This window comes from Phocoena phocoena, chromosome 17, assembly GCF_963924675.1.
Source record: "Phocoena phocoena chromosome 17, mPhoPho1.1, whole genome shotgun sequence".
In the NCBI taxonomy this organism is placed as follows: Eukaryota; Metazoa; Chordata; class Mammalia; order Artiodactyla; family Phocoenidae; genus Phocoena; species Phocoena phocoena.
The window spans coordinates 28,771,909-28,793,034 of record NC_089235.1 but is presented as its reverse complement, the minus strand read 5'-3'; the positions used below and the strand labels follow the sequence as shown (position 1 = coordinate 28,793,034).

Here is a 21,126-nt window from a genome sequence, read left to right as displayed (position 1 = left end):
AAGATTTTTAATACATTCTGAGGTTTGCAACGCCCACCACGTTGTCACGCAGGTTGAAGTAGATGTATTCCGTGTGTTTTAAAACACACCAGAGTTTACTGCTTATATACCCAAGTATATACTACTTATAAACTGCAAATCTGAGACAGATGACTTAAGTTAGTTTGATTAAAAAGATCTGATTTTCTTTGTGCTGAAACTGGCAGCAAAATGGCACCCCATAAATTAGAATTCTAGGAAAGAACTGTTAGTAGGGGTTTTTGTGTTTGTTTTGTTTTGCTTTGTTTTCTCTCCACAGACACGTTTGGGGTGGTCTGTTGGTGACAACTTTTAATGGAAAGAAGCTCTCACTTTTCGGCCCTTCAGAGGCTGTGGTGGACGGTGATTGCTCAACAAAAAAGCCGCTGCTTTGCCTTCCCCTGTACACAAGAGGGTGCGGAATGTGGCCAGCTGTTGAAAAAAAGAGAAGAGTTTGTTTTAGCATAGAAAGTCACGCCAATGTTAATGAATTGCCCTGCACAGAAAGTTAAGAAACTTATAAGCTTTCTTCTACTGGGAACTAAATGTACTTCAATGAAAATTTTCTAAGGTATGGGTCATACATCATAAAGCAACCCTTCTGCTAGATTCTTATCACAATACAAATACCTATGGGTTCAAAAATTAAGTATATAAGCTTTCTTCATTTGAAGATCAAAGTAATAAGAGGAAACAACATTTAAAATGTGGTTTAAAGAGTACATATCTAGAAATCAGAGAATGTCACCTGCAAAGGCATAATGGGACAGTGGAAAGGGTTTTCCAAGCTGGGTCCCAGTCCTGGTTCTGCCACTAGTGAGCTGTGTGACCTTGGGAAAATCATTTATTGTCTCTAGTTTCCTCATCTATAAAGTGAAGCATTGGATTAGATTACCTCAATAGGTGTCATCCAGCTCTTGGAATTACACTGAATACTCACGAGCACTCCAATATAACATGGCCCAAATTTTCAAGGGAACCATGTGGTACTCATCCTACAGAATTTTCATCTTTTATGCACTGTTTTCCTTAAACAGTGATTTTTCTCTCACCGTATGTGTGCCTTGTCAGCAACTAACTCTGGGAAAAGACTAGGAGTCTTCAACCACTTATAATATTTCAATACAATTTAAGCAATATAGGTATATTTCTCAACACAAGGGCTTACTTTTTCTTATCTCTCTCTCACACACACACACACACACACACACACACAATGCTTAATTATCTTACAAACTTCATATAGTACACAAAGTGTCAAGAAGAAAATAGAAATTACGAGAAATCACATCACAAAATATAACCACTGTTAACATTATGGAGTATATCCTTCTAGATGTTTCCTTATGTACAAGCACTATATGCACATGCACCAGTACACACGCTTGACATGTTTTATTGCAAAATAAGCTCAACTATACTTACTCTTTTGAAACCTTATTTTATCACTTAATATATATCCTTCACACGTCAATAGATATATCTATGTCACTATTTTTAATTGCTGAAAAGTTTTCTATTATAAGCTTGTTTTATAAATTATTTAGCAATTCCTTTGTGATTTAATATTACTTTTAAAGACTAAGCACAGGTCTATAGTAGTAAAATGAAGACTGGGTAAATTACCTGAATAATTTTACTGTCTCAAAAACGTTCACTAAAAACATATTGCCACACAAGTAAGTTTTTGGTGTCTGTTTTGCTGTTTTGAGTGAGTACAAAGTATTAAATTGTTGAGAATGAGAGCCTTCATTCTCTAAGTTTCGTTAGTCACCTAATCAAAGAGTCAAGGAAATTCAGACTAGGACACATATATTAGGTTTCCATCATCATCATTTACCTGAAGCCTAAAATATTTCTCTTAACAGTACTAGCCAGGATGGGAGACAGAGGTGATGCAGGTCCTTCATAATAAATAGGCAATAGTTTATAACCGCACTCTATGGAGATATGTTCAGGTATCATATACAAGCAGCTGTGTATTTCCACAAGTCATATTTTGAGGTGTCTTTTCAAAGAGTATAGATATGAGAAGAATAAGACAAATATTTACAACTTGTTATTACTCATGTTTCATTATACCAGATGATTATGGCTAAAGCCAGACGGGACATATATAATTCTCTGGTAAAGTCAAGTAGCAGAGGCTAATGAAATCTAACCTCCACAGCCACAGAGAAGATGTCCAGCCTTCTGCAGATCATGATGATCCAGGTCTATCTGGAGTGGCCACTCCAGGTGACTGTGCTGGAATCCCAAGTCCTGAATCAGGGCACTGATTTGCCAGCCTCACCGAACACAACTAGCCTCCCAGGGAAACTGTCTATTCCTCTGAAGATCTTGGCTTTATTTATCCCCCTATCCCCCTTTGACTCCTCTGCAAATTGATCATGGCTCCCTACCTCTGCAACACCTTAGCCTCATCCATCTAGAACTAGAACTTACTCTAGATCTTTCTCTGACCAGCCTGCTCATTTTGGTAAGAGTCTCTGAACCTGTCCTGATGTCTCATCAAACCCCTTCCCTTTCTGGTGCTGGATCGTCCTCCTGGTCCCTTAGCCCAGCTAGGTAGACCCTGATCTGCTAGGCTCTGTTTAGACTGGCTCCTATCAGTGTCATACCCTCACCAGGCCTCTGGCTTCCTTTAGGCAGAAAATCTGTCCCTCTGTCACTAAGGCTGACTCAGTATCTAAACAGCTCCTGGCAAGAATCTCCCCAGCTCAGGGTGAAGGCTGTTTTGCTGTTTTCTTTGGCTCTACTACTGAAAGTTTAAATTTCTTCTGTAGTGACCCCAGTAAGCAGAAATACCCTTTTCTAATGTTTTGTAAACAGCTTTGATTAGTCACTCTAGTGCTCAAATGTCTTTACTAGCTCTCCACTGCCTGCCAAAGTTGACTAACAATACAAATTAGCTCTCTCTTATAGAACATGGTGGGCCACGTACTATGCTAAGTGTTTTCCATTACGTATCACATTTAATCCTCCAAACAAGCCTATCAATAATATACCATTATACCCATTTTAAACATGAGGAACTCGAGGGAGAGTTAGGAAATTTCAATAAATAAGTCATCTGGCAAATAAGCCATGCACTAACCACAGCACTACACTGTATCTGTAAGTGTTTTTCTTTTTTTCTTTCTTTTTTTTTTCCATTTTCCCCTAATCTCTTCTTATTTGCTTCTTATTATGGAAACTGGCAGATATACAGAAGGATAGATAGAGTAACATAATAAACCATCACCCAGCTTCAACAGTCATCAACACATGGCCAATTCTGTTTCATCCACACTCTCACCCATTCTCTCTCTCCATCTCCAAATCCTGCCCAAACTGTATTATTTTCAAGCACATTCCAAATATCATATCATTTCAGGTGCAAACATTTCAAAATATATCTCTAAAATATATAACATTTCAAACCCCATTAAGGCTCCAAAACAAAATTGTTAGCATGGCTCCCAAGCCTCTTGACCACCCAATTCCAACAAATGCTTCTAGATTATTTCCTATTATTCCACACACAAGTCCCACTCTAGGTCGGTTTTGTGAAGGGGGGGTCCAAGAGCATCTGAATGAAAAGATTTTGAGGTGATTCTTAAAACTTGAGATTCCTGGACCGCCCCCTCAGACTTCTGAATCAGAGTTTCTAACAAGGCCCAAGGATCCACATTTTGGTAAGCTTCATCAGGTGATTCTTGCATACTCTCAATTTTGACAACCACAGGTACAAAGTTGCCCACATATTTTTTGCACTTCTCTTTTTTGCCTTTATTTATGCTATTCTTTCTTGAAATACCCCTTTCCTTTATACTCCCAACCTGTCCCCCACTTTTTGAAGCAACCCAAATGTAAGCTCTTTCATGAAGTCTCTTCCTGATTTCTCCACTGAAAACTAGTCTCTCCCCTTCTGAAATTGCCTTACACCTTATATTCTCTTACAGTACCAAGCAAAGCCACTGTGTTACAGTTTTTTATGCATTTATTTTATCCCCTCTGTTAGATTATAAACTACAGGAGGACAAGGGCCATTTTAACACTTGTTTATACCTCGTGCATCACGCCTTGCAAAAATTGGCAATTATTAAACAATTCTAGAATTGACTTATACTGTCTTCTAAAATTTAAAACTTTAATTTCAAAGATAATTAGATAGTTTTCTATAGTAAGTCAAAATTAATATTCAAGTGAATGAATTCTTTCCTCAATTCACACATAGTCTGAAGATGCAGAAGTTAGGGAAATTTTCCTAGATTGTTAATTATCATTAATTACAAAATAAAAAATTTTACTATTAAAAAAGGACATTAGAGTTTTGATCCCAGATATACTGGACTAAGACTCTGCAGACAATCTTCCTGTAGAAAAAGACAACTGTGAAACCCAGACACTATACAAAAAAACAACTAGCTGCAGGTACTGAAGAGTGAACAGAAGTAGAGGGATTCAGATGGGGAGTTCATGCTCACTTGGAGATATGGGAGCCCTCAAGTGAGTTCCTGTCTCTCCAGTTTTTCACTTGGACAGGGTGGAGGCTGCAAGGTACATAGAGCTGCTATGGGGCATACCTGTCTTGCAAGGAAAGAGCAACAGAGGGGACCCCCAAACTCATACCCAAGAACTACACATGTACTGAGACTGAAGCTACTGCACAAGAAGGAAAATCTGCAACTCAAGCCCAGCCAAGAAAATTACCTGCCAACACAAAGGAAACAGTACTCATCAGAGAAAAATAACAGATCCAGAATCTCCACAACTTAATGTTCATAATATCTAGAATGCAATAGAAAATTACTCAATATACAAAGACTCAAGAAAGTGGAATACATTCTTAAATAAAGAAAAATCAACAAAGTGAGACTCAAGATTACCCAAATTTGGAAATTACAAGGATTCTAAAGTGGCTACTTCAACTACCTATGTGTTATATGAAGTTAAACAAAGCATACTTTTTAGTGCATGAGAAATTTCAACAGAGTAATGGGAAGTCTCAGCAGAGAAACAGAAATAATAAAAAAGAATCAAGTATAAATTTTAGATCTAAAAAATATAATTTCTAAAACAAAAATTCACTGGATAAAATTAACAGACAAACTGACATGACAGAGAAAGAGCAAATGAACTTGAATATAGATCAATAGAAATTATCCACAGTGAAGAACAGAGATTTTTTAAAGATTTCAAACTAATGGAGCCTTGGAAGGAACCTGTTAGATGTTATTAAAAGGTCAAATGTTTGCATAATTAGAATATCATATATGAAAGCAACCTAAGTGTCATCAACAGATGAATGGATAAAAAATATGTGGGGTGTGTGTGTGTGTGTGTGTGTGTGTGTGTGTGTGTGATGGAATATTACTTGGCCAGAAAAAAAGAATGAAATTTTGCCATTTGCAACAACATGAATAGACCTGGAGGGTATTAGCTTAGTAAAATAAGTCAAAGAAAGACAAATACCATATGTTTTCACTTATGTGTATAATCTACAAAATAAAACAAATGAACAATTATAACAAAACAGAAACAGACTCAAGATAAAAGAACAAAATAGTGGTTACTGGAAGGGAGATGGCTTGGGAAGGGCAATATAGGGGAAGGGGATTAGAGGTACAAACTACCAGTTATAAAATAAAGAAGTTATAAGGATGTAATGTACAGCACAAGGGAATATAGCCAATATTCTGTGATAACTTTATGTAGAGTATAAACAATAAAAATAATAAATCACTATGTTGTATACCTGAAACTGATATAATATTGTAAGTCAACTGTACTTCAAGTAAAAAAAAGAATATCAGAAGGAAAGAAAATGGGATACAACACACATAAAAATTAACTCATAAATAACAGAACACTTAACTGTAAAAGCTAAAACTATTACTTAAAGTAGGAAAAAGTATTTTGTGGTATATAGTTAGGCAAAGATTTCTTATCAAGAAACCAAAAGCACAAATGATAAAAGATAAATTGATAAAATGACCTTCATCTAGATTAAGAACTTTTTAACTTTTGCTCTTCAAAAGATATAGTGAAGGGCTTCCCTGGTGGCGCAGTGGTTGAGAGCCCTCCTGCCGATGCGGGGGACATGGGTTCGTGCCCCCGTCCGGGAAGATCCCACATGCCACGGAGCGGCTGGGCCCGTGAGCCATGGCCGCTAAGCCTGCGCGTCCTGAGCCTGTGCTCCGCAACGGGAGAGGCCACAACAGTGAGAGGCCCACGTACCGCAAAAAAAAAAACAAAAAAACATATAGTAAAAAAAAAAAGGCAAACCACAGACTGAGAGAAAATACTCTGTCACAGTGTTTTGAATGCTCCCTCTTGGAAAAGGCCTTTAACTCCAAACCTGAAGGAGGAGCAGGAGTGTTTATGTACTATATGATTTCATTTAAATAAAATTTTAAAATGATAACATTCTAGTGACAGCATCTCAGTGGTTGCCTGGGGCCATGGACGAGGAAGAAGATGGAGTACAGAGGGGCACAAGGAAACTTTTTCAGCCAAGGGATCCATTCTATGTCTTGATTGTAGTGGTTGTTACAATAACCAAAATCATCAGCTGCACACTAAAATTCATGAATTTTATTGTATGCAAATATCGTAATAAACAAAAAAAAAAAATTCTTTAAAAAGGAGTACAGAATTAAAGCCAAGTATTCTGCACATCAAATTTCAGCAGGTCAGTAAGCCACTATAGATAATCTGGCATAAACCAAAGAGACTTGGCAAGAGAAGTCAGCCTTCCAAAGAATGACAGATCTGTTATCAGAAGTAGCAAAAAACAGTGTATCTGTTTACTGGCCTGGCAGTTAAATCAAGCATTCCCGTAAATGACTCTTTTTCTTTGGGGAGAAAAATGGACTTGGATCAAGAAAAAGAAAATGAAAACCATCTGATTTGCCCCTTAGGTCAAACAATGACTTGGCAAGAAATAGCAGCAGGAAAAAAACCTAGAAAAAAATTGGCACCAACTTACTAAAAAGAGGATTTGATCTTCACAGATAGTGACATTATATGGTAGAATTGAAAAATAAATAAAAATACTATTTTCCAGTGGTTTCTAAAATAAAGAGCTGCTAAAATTGAGATTAAAAATTATCCTTTGAAAAGTAATCCTTAAATCAATGGTATACACAAAAGACATTTTCATTTTACTTTATATAAAAGAGTTAAGCAACTAAATAATCTTATCAACCCTTTCATGCTTTGGATTTTTAAAATATGCTTTCTATTTTAGAACAGTTTTGGATTTACAGAATTCTTGCAAAGATAGAATAATTAGTTCTCAGATACCCCACACTCAGTTTCCCGTTTTATTTTTTTTCCATTCACTTTTAAGGACGCACACAAAAGTTTCCCATTATTAACATCTTGCATTAGTGTGGTATATTTTTCACAATTCGTGAAGCAATATTATTATGTTATCATTAACTGAAGTCCATCCTTTATTCAGATTTCCTTTGTTTTTACCTAAAATCTTTTTCTGTTCCAGGATCCTATCAGGAAATGGCATCATATTTAGTTGTCTTGTCTCCTTGAGCATTTCGTGATTATGACAATTTCTCAGACTTACCTTGTTTTTGATGACCTTGACAGTTTTGAGGACTACTGATCAGGTATATTGAGAATGTCTCTCAACTGGGCATTTTCTGATGTTCTTCTCATGGTTCAAATGGGATTTGACTCTTAAAATATCTTTTGCTTCATTCTTTAAATCTTAAAATCACCATAATAATTTGGATTATTACGATATTATAATCATCATGATAATTTGGATTATTAAGATATTATAATCATCATAATAATTGGGATTATTACTCAGATAATCATTTCAATCTGGTTAAAAATAAAATGTCTGAAAGTGTTCCTGCTTCAGTAGATTTAAGTGAATGCCTCAAAGTGAATTACCACTCACACTAAAGCTCTAAAATACAGCTATTATTTTATAAACTCTAACTGCATAAAAACCACATTAATAATTAACATTAATGAATTGAGCTTCAAATAAGATACAGTAGTGAATTCACAGCTAGGCAGTCAGTCATTCCTAAACTTGCAGGGAGTTATTTTTGATTCGGTTAACTTTATGTATTTTAAGTAACTAAATATATATTTTGATATATATTGTTTTCCAAATCACAGGTGGATTGAAAAAAATTATTTTCCAACTGGCTTTAAGGAATAAAGAAATTCTTGAAATATGGGGGAAAACACTATTCCCTTAATATTACTAACTTGATGTTATAATGTATTAACTCTTACTATTAACCTATTCAAATTTAATAAAAGAATGTAAAAGTAAACAGTTTAGCACATGAAGGGGAGGAAAATGAACCCCATTAATAAAGCCACTGAATCTGTGACAGGTCATTTTTCTCATGATGCAACTCACCTTATTTATGATGGAAAAAATTCACAGGAATTTCCGTGTCAGTCAAGCTCCAGATTTCTACCCAGACTTTTATAAAATGTTTTAATACGTATGCCCCAGATTATTATTTGGCTTTCATTCTAAAGACAAGGTCGACAGAAGTTGGATGTGTTCAACACCCCAAGGGGAAGAGTTACCTGATATGACCTTCGTAAAGGTGAAACAGCTCTAGTCTTTGATTGGACGAAAGATATAAACCACTAGGGAGGTGGGCCAGCCCAGGACAGGAGTACTTTATTAGATGAAAAAATTACTAGGCTATGTTCTTACTAAGATTTCGCAGCATATAATTTGAAACGGAAAACAAAACAAAACCCGTTAGGTACAGCATCCCAGAGCACAAAGCATCAACCCGGCAGATTTGTCAGTCACAGGGTGGGTTCACAGCTCTGGCCAGAGTCTCTGGGCCTCAAAGACATTCCGAGACTGACTGACCGACTGACTATGGGGGCTCTATAAGCATTTATCAGAAGAACCAGTGAGGAAATGTCCTCACAAGAAGAGTACAGGCAGCCACCCACAGCCTCTTAGCAAATGCTTAAAGCCCCTCAGGCAGCTTCACAACAGTTTTGTCAATAAAAGCCAAAAGATCAGATGGACTTCTTAAATTTAACAAGTACACACATTTCTTAGGGTGCTATGCCCAAGGCTGTTCTCACAATTCCCTTTCTAAATGTGAGATCTGTAGGGGAGGCAGGTCCAGGGACTGAGGTCAAAAAGGAGACTATCACCTTTTGAGATAAGCTTCTCTCCTGATTTTCCCATTTGTATCCCAGACTGTTAATATCTCAGACCACACAAAAGAAAATAAAAACAAACAAGTATAGCCCTTAAAGTGGCACTTCACTTCCACCCGTGCCTGTTTGCACATTGCATTTCTAGGAAATGGGAAAGAAATCATCTAATCATAGAAGGTCAAATAAGAAAGGGACATAAATCTCATCTGGTCCAACCACCCATCTGACTAATGAAGAGAAAGGTAAAGCCTTAATTTCAGGCTTCACAACAGCAGAAATGAGGGCAGGGTTTGAAAAACACACACACACACACACACACACACACAAGATTAAGCCCAGTTTCCTCTAGTGAATCAGGATCAATGTGGAAAAAACGATATACCTGTTGAGAGCTGATGTTTATAGGTTGTTTTAAAATGATCCATGTGACGCTCTCTAGAAGAGGTGGGACTGTAAGCGAACCAGGATATGTCCAATAATCCCAGCGTGGAGGAAGCAGAGATAATGGGTCAAAATTTGTGAATCGAGTTTGTTTACCCTGAGGAAGAAAAGAGAATTCCCACAAATTACAATGGGAAAGCTTTACACAGACCTCAAAAAAACATACATCCATTGAAATATTATTTCACTGGAATTCTGTAATTCATGGAATTATTTAGTATCTGCTTTTCATATCTTAAAAAAAAAGAATCTGCCTTAATCTAAAAATTTAAGATGAAGTAGCGCATCACCTAGATTTATTTAAGAAGCTCAAGATCGATTTTTTAATGTAAGTGGTCTTTAACATGTGTTGCCACTAAAGGCTTACTCTGCAAAACTCCAACAAAAGAAACTAATTATGCAAAAATAGATGCATTAGTGATTGTTTTAGATAACTTAAGACCCCTTCATAATTTTCAAGAGATAAGTGGTAATAAACTACTTCTGTTCTATTGGTCAAGTATGTTCCAAACCTGCTTCCAAGCCAGCAGCATATGCTATGTCAAAGTCTAAATTTTTAAAGGAAGATAAGAGAATTCAGGAGAAACCAAGGAATATATTAGTCATTAGTAAATAGCAATTAATTTTACCTTTTCTTTAATGGAATCCAAAATATCGGTAATCTTTTGAAGTTGGGGATTATGCTCACCAATCTGAAAACACAACATTTCAGAAGAAATGGTTACTGTAGCACATCAGGTCTGCATCACTCCATTTCAGTCACTATTTTTAAATTCTTTTTAAAAAAAAAAAAAAAAACCTAAGCCAGCCCAGAACAAACAAACAGTGATTGTTCTATAGTGAGGCTCTCTTTCACCTGCCAGCCTTATCACGCCAGAAAAATCAAAACAACAAGATAATATTACAGGGCTCCTTGGCTGAACTATAACTTCGATTCCAAAACTAGTAGTAACAGCTTCTTATTTGTCAGCTTTATGAATGTTCAGGGTACAGATTCTCTCGAGAGAAACTTTGCTTAGGAAACTGTTACATAACACCTGCACTATTAAACCAGATGTGACTTTCAGACCCTAGATCCAAACCAACAATTGGTGACAATCAAAACATTAGAGGAAAACATCTCCCACTTTCAGCTTAAAATGACTTGAGGTCCTGAATCAAGGGAATATATCACCATGAGGAGAATCCTTCAGAAAAATATATGTACTTCTTTTCATTTATTTGGGGTGTCCTGAATCTCTCTGAGGGTTTTAAGTCCTTGGGATTCAAGTATAATGCCTTGCCCCACTTGGATCTCACTGCCACCACCAGAGTTGGGGACCAAAAAAAGGAGCTGCTGCTACGCATGCCAGTCTCTGCTCTGCCCCATGCTTCCCCCTGTCCCAGTGCAACGACTTACAACATCAACATCACGCAGAGTCAGGGGCATATCGAAAGTGCACACCCTAAGGAATGTGGTCGCAGTGGGAGTTGAGCAGCACAGCCCACCCACAGGTATTATGACAGTGATACCTCCTGTGGATATCAGACAAAGGAAAATACAACAGAATCTTTTAAAATGGTCTGTGTGTTTGGGACAAAATACTATTGTGGTCAAACTAGTGCTTCAAGAATCAAGAACTTGGGCTTCCCTGGTGGGGCAGTGGTTGAGAGTCCACCTGCCGATGCAGGGGACACGGGTTTGTGCCCCAGTCCGGGAAGATCCCACATGCCGCAGAGTGGCTGGGCCCGTGAGCCATGGCCGCTGAGCTTGTGCATCCGGAGCCTGTGCTCCGCAACGGGAGAGGCCACAAGAGTGAGAGGCCTTCGTACCGCCAAAACAAAAAAAGAATCAGGAACTTGAATTTTACCCTATCCTGTATCTCCAAATATTGAGCAGTCAGGAAGAGCCTATTATAAAGATTTTCTTCTCAAGATCTCAGTTGTTACTTCTGCTACTATTGTTGCTGCATCTGCGTTTGCTATTCACAAAAAAATGATCAATGGACAATGAGACGTTTCATAAGACAATGTTCCTAGGGTAGTTCTGGGCCCTTAGATGAACCATAAAGTAATATACAAAACTTTAAAATTCACTTCAAAGGGAAAACATTAAACCTAGAACTAGTTTACTATTAAAAAATGGTAGACCGTCTACCCCATGATTGAAACTCTTTATCCAACATGGCTGACTAGTTATTCAAAATGAAATTAGTGATTCTCACCTGTAGAAATACGCCCAAGACAGCTAGTCCATCTGGCTCATGAGCTGCCTCAACAAAGCTGGGGTATTTGTCTGAATTCCAGTGAACAACGTGGAGCTGAGAGGGAGGAACACAACATAATTCAAATGTTTTTTTAAACACCCTTAAAAACATAAATACAAATAAAACATTTATATAGATCTTCTGGTATTGTGCACTTACATGTATAATGTCCGAATCCTCCTCTTTACTTTTGTCTAAAAACTAAAGTACACAGGTGAAGGACCATGTCACTTTGGTCTGTGGTGGACTGTGCTGAAGTCCACATCACTAGAAGGCTCTGCAGCATCCTGTCAAGCCTCTCTAGCCCTAACAATCTCCAACCATTGCTCCCAAGTGACTCAGGGCTCCCCCATGTCCACAGATGGGACTGCAACTGTGCAACCTTCAATTAGACCCCGGCTGGCGGCTGAGTCCAACGCACGAGTGCAGGGTCATAGGCAAGTGGAGAAGTCAACCTCCACACAGTAGGTATTTGGGGACAATCCTGCTGCTGAGAACAGCGCCAGTTGTTCCTGAAACTGCCAGTCAAATGTTCATCACTGCAGTTTAAGACTTTTTATGGCTTGAAAATGCAAATTCTCCTTAGGGGTAATTATTTTTAGCGGTATTTACACATTTTCTAACTTCTAAGAATATGTTCAGATCCTCTGTTGAGAGCAAGTTTTAAGAGGGAAACAGAGGCTTCAGGGTCTTGTAAACAGGGGCATCTGAGGAAGAAAATGAGAGGCAGCTGGTGCTACTGATGAGGGGGGAAAAAAGAAGGAAGAGACAAGGAGTTGGAGAACCTGGAACTCTAGAAAACAGGCTTCACCCACTTCACAACTTCCAAAGGTGTCCTAAATGTCCTACAATAGTAAACAATGCAGTATCCCAAACTCACAAACAAGCGTGAAGGGTTGTAGAATGACAAACTCCCACTCTTAGAGGGTCTTCATTCCTGGTTAAGGGAAGGACAAACTGAGATAGAATCCAGAGGGCAATGCAGGCATCCAAATGACTTGGCCAAGATCATGACTCGGCCATGTCGTCCAAGGACCCTCCATGAAGGATGGACTTCAGATAAGATCTCTTTCAAATGAGTCCTTTTGGCACCTTGGGGAGGAAACACTTACTTATGAAGGGTTTCATGCACAAATCACCTTTCTGGCTGTTACAGAGAGAATTTAGTATATTCAAATGAATATTTTTACCCCTTCCTTTAAATATAACTTCACATCTCACAGGCAACTAATATGGGAGGCTTTCTAGATAAATAAGAGTTACCATAAACTGGGAACTATAAAGTAGTGCGCCATTCACGAACAATCAAGGAAGACTGTGGCATATCTAGATGGAAAATACAGAAGTGGATTCTTCTGGTGCCATGTTCTATGTTGATGTCAGATAGCTGGGAGAGTCACAAAGCCTGAAAACATTGGATGACGAAACAAAATTCATGTGGTTCACATGAGACAGAGGATGTTCCACTGTAAGGGAGAGGTAGGAAAGTATGCTGAAGTTGTTTTAAGTGGCTCCTTGCCAACGTAATTCACTTTGTAAGAGATGACACCAAAGAGATAGAAAGATGTGAAATGCCCTCTTTATGTTCACAACTCCAACGGATTAGAAAATGAATGTGTAACTAAAGAGACATGAATCTATCTGTATATCCTTCCACTGGTTAAAAACAATTGTTTGAAATATTATAGGAGACTAAAGCAAGAAAAATGTTTTGTTTTTTTTAAAAAAACAAGTCCTTCTCTCTGCCACACACTTTGCTTAACTGGCAGCAGTATCTTCAGAGCCACTGATACCAGCTTTATTAGCATTTGTATTTGAACTAAAACTCAAACAAACTCACATTTTCTAACAGTGACAGCCACAGTGATTTGAACTGAATGACAGGAAGTTATAGTAGCCACTGTAAAAATGGAAATAAGGGCTTCCCTGGTGGCGCAGTGGTTGGGAATCCGCCTGCCGATGCAGGGGACACGGGTTCGTGCCCCGGTCCGGGAAGATCCCACATGCCGCGGAGCGGCTGGGCTCGGGAGCCATGGCCACTGACTGAGCCTGCGCGTCCGGAGCCTCTACTCCGCAACAGGAGAGGCCACGGCTGTGAGAGGCCCGCGTACCGCAAAAAAAAAAAAAAAAAAAAAAAAAAAAAAGGGAAATAAGATTCTTCCCTACTGGAAAGCAATTTCTAAAGAATAGTATTTTTCAACTTTAGTATTTTTAAATTGCATACTATTGCTTCATAAAATGTGCTCATTGATGTTGAAATTGTAATTTTACTATCAACTACATATTTAATACACTCATTATGTATTTGGCATAAATTGTAATCAGATAAATTTCCAAATATGCAGTGAACTATTAGCCTACTTTTTGTAGATAGGTGACTCTCGGGATAAAGTCTTTCATGAATTAGATTACTTTAATATCTGTAATCATTAGATTAGGCTCCAAATTAAATTTTTATAGGTTACAGCTTTAAATGTGGGTGGGTGTTTTTTTGTTGTTTTTTTGTTGTTGTTGTTGTTTTGTGGTACGCGGGCCTCTCACTGTTGTGGCCTTTCACGTTGCGGAGCACAGGCTCCAGATGCACAGGCTCAGCGGCCATGGCTCATGGGCCCAGCCGCTCCGCAGCATGTGGGATCTTCCCGGACCGGGGCACGAACCCGTGTCCCCCGCATCGGCAGGCGGACTCTCAACCACTGCGCCACCAGGGAAGCCCCATATTTTTATTTTTTAAGAGGACACAACTTGATGATAGTCCTGAAGTTAGGTACAAAAGTAGCTGGAAAAACTAAACAACCCCTAGGAATCACTTATGATAGCCAAGCACAAAGGAATCCTTTTGAACCTGAAACCCAACGCAAATGACTCCCAAATACCTCCATCTCCCACCCTGACCTCTTCTTTAAACTCCAGGTTTGTATCCAGTAGACTATTTGGACACGATACTAGAATATCTATAGTTGTCTCTCCAACTTAACATGTCCAAACAGACAGTTCATTCCTGTCTGCAGCCTGCTCCTCCCTGGACTTTCCCATCTCAGCAAATAGCACAACCATTCTCATGGTTTCTCAAGCCAAAATCTTAAGAGTGCTTCTAGATTCCTCTTTTTCCTTCCTTCAATCTTGACATCCTTCTCCTTGGCAAATCCCATGGATTTTACCCCCCAAACATATGGATTCGTCTAGCTCTCTTCATCTCCACCACCCCATAGTACAAATCACCATCATTGCTCATGTGAACACGTTCATAGCCTTCTAGTTTGTCTCCCTGCTTCTTCAATGTTTGCCCAAACTCTTAGCCACGGAGCAGCTAGCTATACTTTATAAAATATAAAGCAGAACATGCCATTGCCCTGCTCAAAACCCTCCATTGTCTTTGTCCTGCTACATGAAGATAAACTCCAAACTGCTCACCAAGCCCCCCAAAGCCCAACTTGGTATGGCCCCTGCAGGCCTCTCTGGAACATGGCTAATAATTTCTCCTCTCTCATTAACTCCAATCCTGGAAGCCAATGTCTTTGTCTTCTAGAACATGCCAACCTCATTTCTTCCTGAGAGCACCTGGACCCGCTGTTCCCACTTACCAGAAAGATCTCCCTAGATTTCCTCAGAGTGGCTTCTTCTGGTCATTCAGTCTCAATTCATTGATCATCTCAAAGAGGCCTTTCTTAAGCACCCAGTTACTCTACCAGATCATGTGGCATTGTTCCTATCAAAGAACTTACCACATCCAATTTATTTATTTGTTTATTGTCAACCTTGAACACCCATCAACCCTGAGGTCTGACCCAGACTTCCTCTTCTTCCAGTTACATTCCTATCTCACGCCAGAAACACTGACTCCTTCCCTCCCTCACCCTCAACCCCAAGTAATCACCAATCACCCCACTAAAGTGGCACTTCCAGCCAGCCAGCTCTCCAACTGCACTATGTCCTATTACCTGGAACATTCCCGAAAGCCTCCTGACTGGTTCCCTTTATCCACTCCTGCTTCAACCCAATTTATTCTCAAACTATAGTTTGAATGATATTTTTAAATGTATATGATCACTTCCTGATTCAAAGCCAATCAGTGGCTTCTTGTTGCACTAAGAATAAAGTTTGCAATACTCACGTGACTTACCTTAGTAAGATGAGATGCCTCTAGCCTCCCAACTTTACCCCTGACAACTCTCCCCTTTTTACTTCGTGCTCTAATCACACTGGCCATTCTGTTCTTCAAATATGTGAGAAGATGTTATACTCTTCCCCAGCCCCAGTACTCACACATGAATCTATGCAGGCGCTCTCCCCTTTGCCTGGCTCACTCCTGCTCCTGCTTCAGGTTTGGGTAAAGCCTTTTTCATGAGGAAGTGTTTCCTGACCCATCCCTCCTCCTTCCCAGCACTCCCTTCAGGATGAGCACGAGTAAGATGGGCCAAGATGGGGGACATGCTAGGATCTCAATGAACTCTTAAAAGAATGAATGAATGCATGCATGCATGAACAAATGAAATAAATAGCCTTAAACATACATTAAAGAACAGTGTGAAATTCCAGTCAAAGCTTCATCTTCTTCAAGAAGGAAAACCTACAAAGATGGCCCTTGCTCTGCAAGTAAGGACTCTGAGCCTCTGACTAATTTCAGGATATATGAGGGCCCTTTCCAGGAAACCACTTGCCAACTCAGAGTCAACCTCTCTGAGAGTATACTTTGAAGTTTATGAAGTTAGAAGGTGTAAACATAAAGCAATGTGACCAATTTTCCTAAGCGGCTTAGGAAAATTACAGTTCAGTGATCCAACGCCAGCTCTTAATCTGCACAAAGCTTTTGAAAGTTAGAACATGTCAAATTTAGAACACAAAACTTTAGAAAGCAAACATGAAAACTATTCAGTAGGTGATATAAACTGAGACACTGTACAGATTCAGGAGTTCTGCTTTGTACATTCTTGGCATCTTTTGTCCACTTTGGTTGTAGATTTTATTCTTCCACCCCAAGGAAAGTGCAGGTCCCATACCCTAAGCACTTGGCCTCAAGCAAAAGTGTTTTAGTAGGCAAAAAGGACATTTTGGTTGATAGTCTCAGAGAGCAGATGTATAAGTCAACAGAAAAATAAAACTGGAAAGAAGTCTGTTTGCTGAATCTCTCTGAACAGCAGGGCTATAAAAGAGTGTCTCAACTTCACAGGTCAGTAATCACAAGAAAAATGAAGAAAAACTGTACTTGCCTGGTAACATTTGCTCTGTCTTGCCTAGGCGACTCACAAGCCACATTATATATTTTCACATAAGTAGCTTTGGTTGAATCACACGATAATTCACTTTCATCTCATGGTAAAGCTGGGTGTTAGCAATATTTAACTGTATTTTTTTTTTGGCGGTACGCGGGCCTGTCACTGTTGTGGCCTCTCCCATTGCAGAGCACAGGCTCCGGACGCACAGGCTCAGTGGCCATGGCTCACGGGCCCAGCCGCTCCACACCGTATCCCCTGCATCGGCAGGCGGACTCTCAACCACTGCGCCACCAGGGAAGCCCAATATTTAACTGTTTTAAAGCTTGAAGTATATTATGCTTTGTCCTTTAACCAGAGGATTAGAAAAAGTAGAATATTATTAATGAATATGATTATAAGGAAAAGAAGTTCACTCCCCAATGGAAAAAAAACAAGTCAATGAACACTTCATCCTATTCTGCTTTACCAATGACCTGAATAATTAACAGAGACTCCATTTTAATACCTGGGGTTGTAGAGGTAATGTAGAGCTTAGGAAAGTTTGTGACTTTACTTTTTATCCCTACGAGGAACTTGGCCACTTACTATTAACTCTATTATATGGACTTTACTTGATCTTAGTATATATTTGTGTCTGGACCAAATGTGTACACAGTTGGGCCTAAACCAAATGTTTCTTTCTCTCCCTTCTCACTGGCTTTTCAGGAAATACAACAGAGTTTGTAATTGGTATTGGACAGACCTGGGTTTCAAGCCATCTCAACTGCTTCCTAGCTGGATAAGTTAAGTCTCTCTAAGTCTCCAGTTTATTCATTTCTAAAATGGCACAAAAACCTTAATCTCTAAGACTCAGAAGGGCCAAACGTGTGGCTCTCATGTTGATAAACTCTCATGCTGACAGAATAAAGCGATTTCAGCCACTGAGACACCTAATCTGGCATAAGGAGAGTTGTCTTCTGTGTCCCCAAAATCCCATCACATAGAAAAACTCTGAATGATGAATACAAGTCTGATGGCTCACCTCTGCGGCATATCTCATGCCGTCCACCACGTGTTCAGAGCCGTGATCATCGGTGGACCCCCAGTGAAGGTGAAACTGTCGTAACCTGTAGCTTCCGGTGAGAGGACCCCCACGCAGAACTAAACATCAATACATTTTAAATTGTCAGCAAGAAAAAAAAAATTACACATCCTGTCACAACCCACAGCATCTCCCTGGATCACTCAACATCTCCATGTCCTTCAAGGAATTTTTTATAAATGTCATTCAGATGGCTGACAGGAATACAACTTTTAAATATATGAGGAGTAAAAACAAACATTTTAAAAGGTTAAAGAGTCCACAATACAGGTTTTTATGGAATATCTTGTAAATCAAAACAGACACACTGGTTAAAAGTAGCAGAAACTGGGAGTTTGTAGAGGTAAAGAATTGCTCTGTTTAATGGAGAATGTCAGCCTCTCTAAATAAAAATGTGATGTGCTAAGAGCTCCATCTTGAACACGGTAGAGCAGCCTAGCAATACGGTCAGAGAACAGGCTTCAGCGTTAGGAGTCCTGGGGCTCACGCCTTATTTACTAACTGTGTCATCTTGCACAAATCCTTTAACTTTGAAACCTCAGCTCTCCTGTCTATAACCTCCAGAGAGTAATGTGACCTCCTCCTGATGCTGTTGTAAAAACAGAAGAAAAATTGAACACAAAGTACTTATCACTGCCTGGCAGAAAGTCAGCATGCTGGACACGTTAGCTATTATTACTATTTTATTGCTGTTATGATTACTACAAAAACTGGCAAAGTAAGCATGTCTTTTATACTTGAATTCTATCTTCTTGGGGAAACATGAAATACAGGACAAAATTAACACTTTTAAAATAATCCATCATATCTTTGTCACTTTGGCAGAGTATATTTTAGTACTTTGCCTCAACACATATGATCTCTAAAACCGTGGCAATAGAATCATATATTAAGTATACAGAAAAGATTTTTAGTAGAAAACATAGTCCTAAACTGTCTCCTCCCAATTAATCTTTATTGAGCATGTTTTAAAGGATATGTGAAGATGTGGAAACATCACATGCTGATTACATCAAAAGCACTGCTAATCTCTCATTGACATTCCAACAGGATTAAGTGTTTTATTGGTATGGTGCAGCCTTTAACAATAGTTTGATTTAAATTACCCTCCTCTTCAGAAGATATATATATATATATATATATATATATATATATATCTCAAAATTTGTCAAGAATGATGCACCTTATATAAGAAGCAAAAGATGTTAAGAGGTATCGCATGCAGTTTTCTACAAACAACAACAACAACAAAGACAAGATAATACATTTGACTAAGGCACACTCCTCTTTGAGCTATACTGTAGGAGAAAGAATGATCCAGACTGCCATCTGTATTAACCAGTACAACTGAATTCATTTCTCCCTTACTTGGTTTGACTCGGCTGAAGTTGAACATCAGTAATTAAGAGTTGGTATAGTAGTTGGAATCAGCAGATGTGGGAATAGTCCCAGCTTGGCTACTAAACTATGCCACCTTTCAAAACTCATTTAAGCCTCTATGGGCTTCAGCTCTCTTGTCTATATTTGTGATTGTTTGTTTAATTAGGAGATTGGACTGGATGTTCTTTAACTTCTACAATTCCTGAAACTGCCTAAGGAAAAAAAAATGGGAGCGTATATAATAAAATCTTTTGTAAGGTTGAATGGTTGGGGCTTCCTTTAGATTCATTTGCATCCAGATTTCTTTACAATAAATAAAGATAGCTATGTTCAGAGCTCTCTGAAAAATAAAAGAGAAGGGAGAACCACTTACACCAGACTCTAGGGCTTGCTCTTCTGTTACTCTGTCACAAACAGAAAATTGTACTGTTTCTTCTCCCACGGAACAATGTTCACGAGGGCAGAGACCATCTGCTCGGGTCTCTGTTGTACCCATCCCATCACCTAGCATAGTAACCATCACAGAGGAGATGCACAATAAATATTTGATGAATGAATGAATAAAATATTTGATTTGTATTTAAACAAACAGTTTCAAAGATGATTCACAGATAAATTAATTTAAAAGGCTCATTTCCCTGGCTCCATATAGCATGGATGCAGTGACATTCCAAACAAAAAGAAATCAACAGCTCTAGTGTCTCTTTTTCCCTCGCTATTGCATAATAAGACCTGAGCTGAACTGTGAAGTCATTCCTTCACAGATAAAAAGCAGCTTAGAGAGCTTGAGTGATCAATGTGGAATTGACTTTGGGAGAAGATGCAAACAAGCTGGCTCAGGAGAAAGAAAGTGATACCAAAAGACACACACATTATTAGGGAAACATCCAAGAGTACTGGTTGATCTCTGGAAAGCCTGCTCTGAATCCAGGGTTTAAAGCCAGATTAGCACAGCTCTGCTTAGTTAAGCAACAGAGATTGCCTTACTCTTTACATATCTGGACTTGGAGTGTTTTAACTAAAATATCCAACCTGGGACTATGATCAAATGTCTAATCATGAAGACCATTCTCCTGGAGCAGTGCTCTACCAAAGAAACACAGTGGGAAAAAATGAGTCAAAATACCAAGGTTAATCGTCAACGTTGAGATGGTCTATAATAAAACAACTAAACAGCTAAACTATGATATAACATGAATAATGATGACAAAAATTATTTTTTAATGAGGATGATTTAGTGTTTTAAAGAGTCAAATTCTTCATCTTACTTTCTAACCTAGATGAATAAATATATATTGTTTCCATCTTATGTTTGAAAACTAGTAATTATTTCTCCAAAATCACACTTAGCATATATATATATATATATATATATATATATATATATATATATAATACTTCACGTATCCCTCCATTAAGATTTTTTTTAAAAGTCTATTCCAAATAAAACTTTCATATAAGAGATCTACAGAGATCAAGAAAACAGAGTTAATTTTAAAGTCTGAGAAAATTTTAATAACTTAGTAAAAGGATATCTGTCATTTGCTATATGCTGCAAAGACCAACTAGGAACATTACTCTA

The 21,126-nt window shown here is 38.5% G+C and overlaps 1 protein-coding gene across 1 annotated transcript in view; it reads right to left on the bottom strand.

The window, feature by feature from the left end:
* Positions 1-330: 330 nt before the first annotated feature.
* CA13 (carbonic anhydrase 13) overlaps positions 331-21,126 on the bottom strand; it is a 28,831-nt gene continuing 8,035 nt past the window's right edge. The window contains exons 3-7 of the mRNA XM_065895094.1: positions 18,105-18,223; positions 11,829-11,924; positions 10,254-10,316; positions 9,566-9,721; positions 331-450 (exon numbers count right to left, since the gene is read on the bottom strand). Of these exons, the coding sequence (XP_065751166.1) occupies positions 331-450; positions 9,566-9,721; positions 10,254-10,316; positions 11,829-11,924; positions 18,105-18,223 (554 nt within the window). The remainder of the gene's footprint in view (positions 451-9,565; positions 9,722-10,253; positions 10,317-11,828; positions 11,925-18,104; positions 18,224-21,126) is intronic.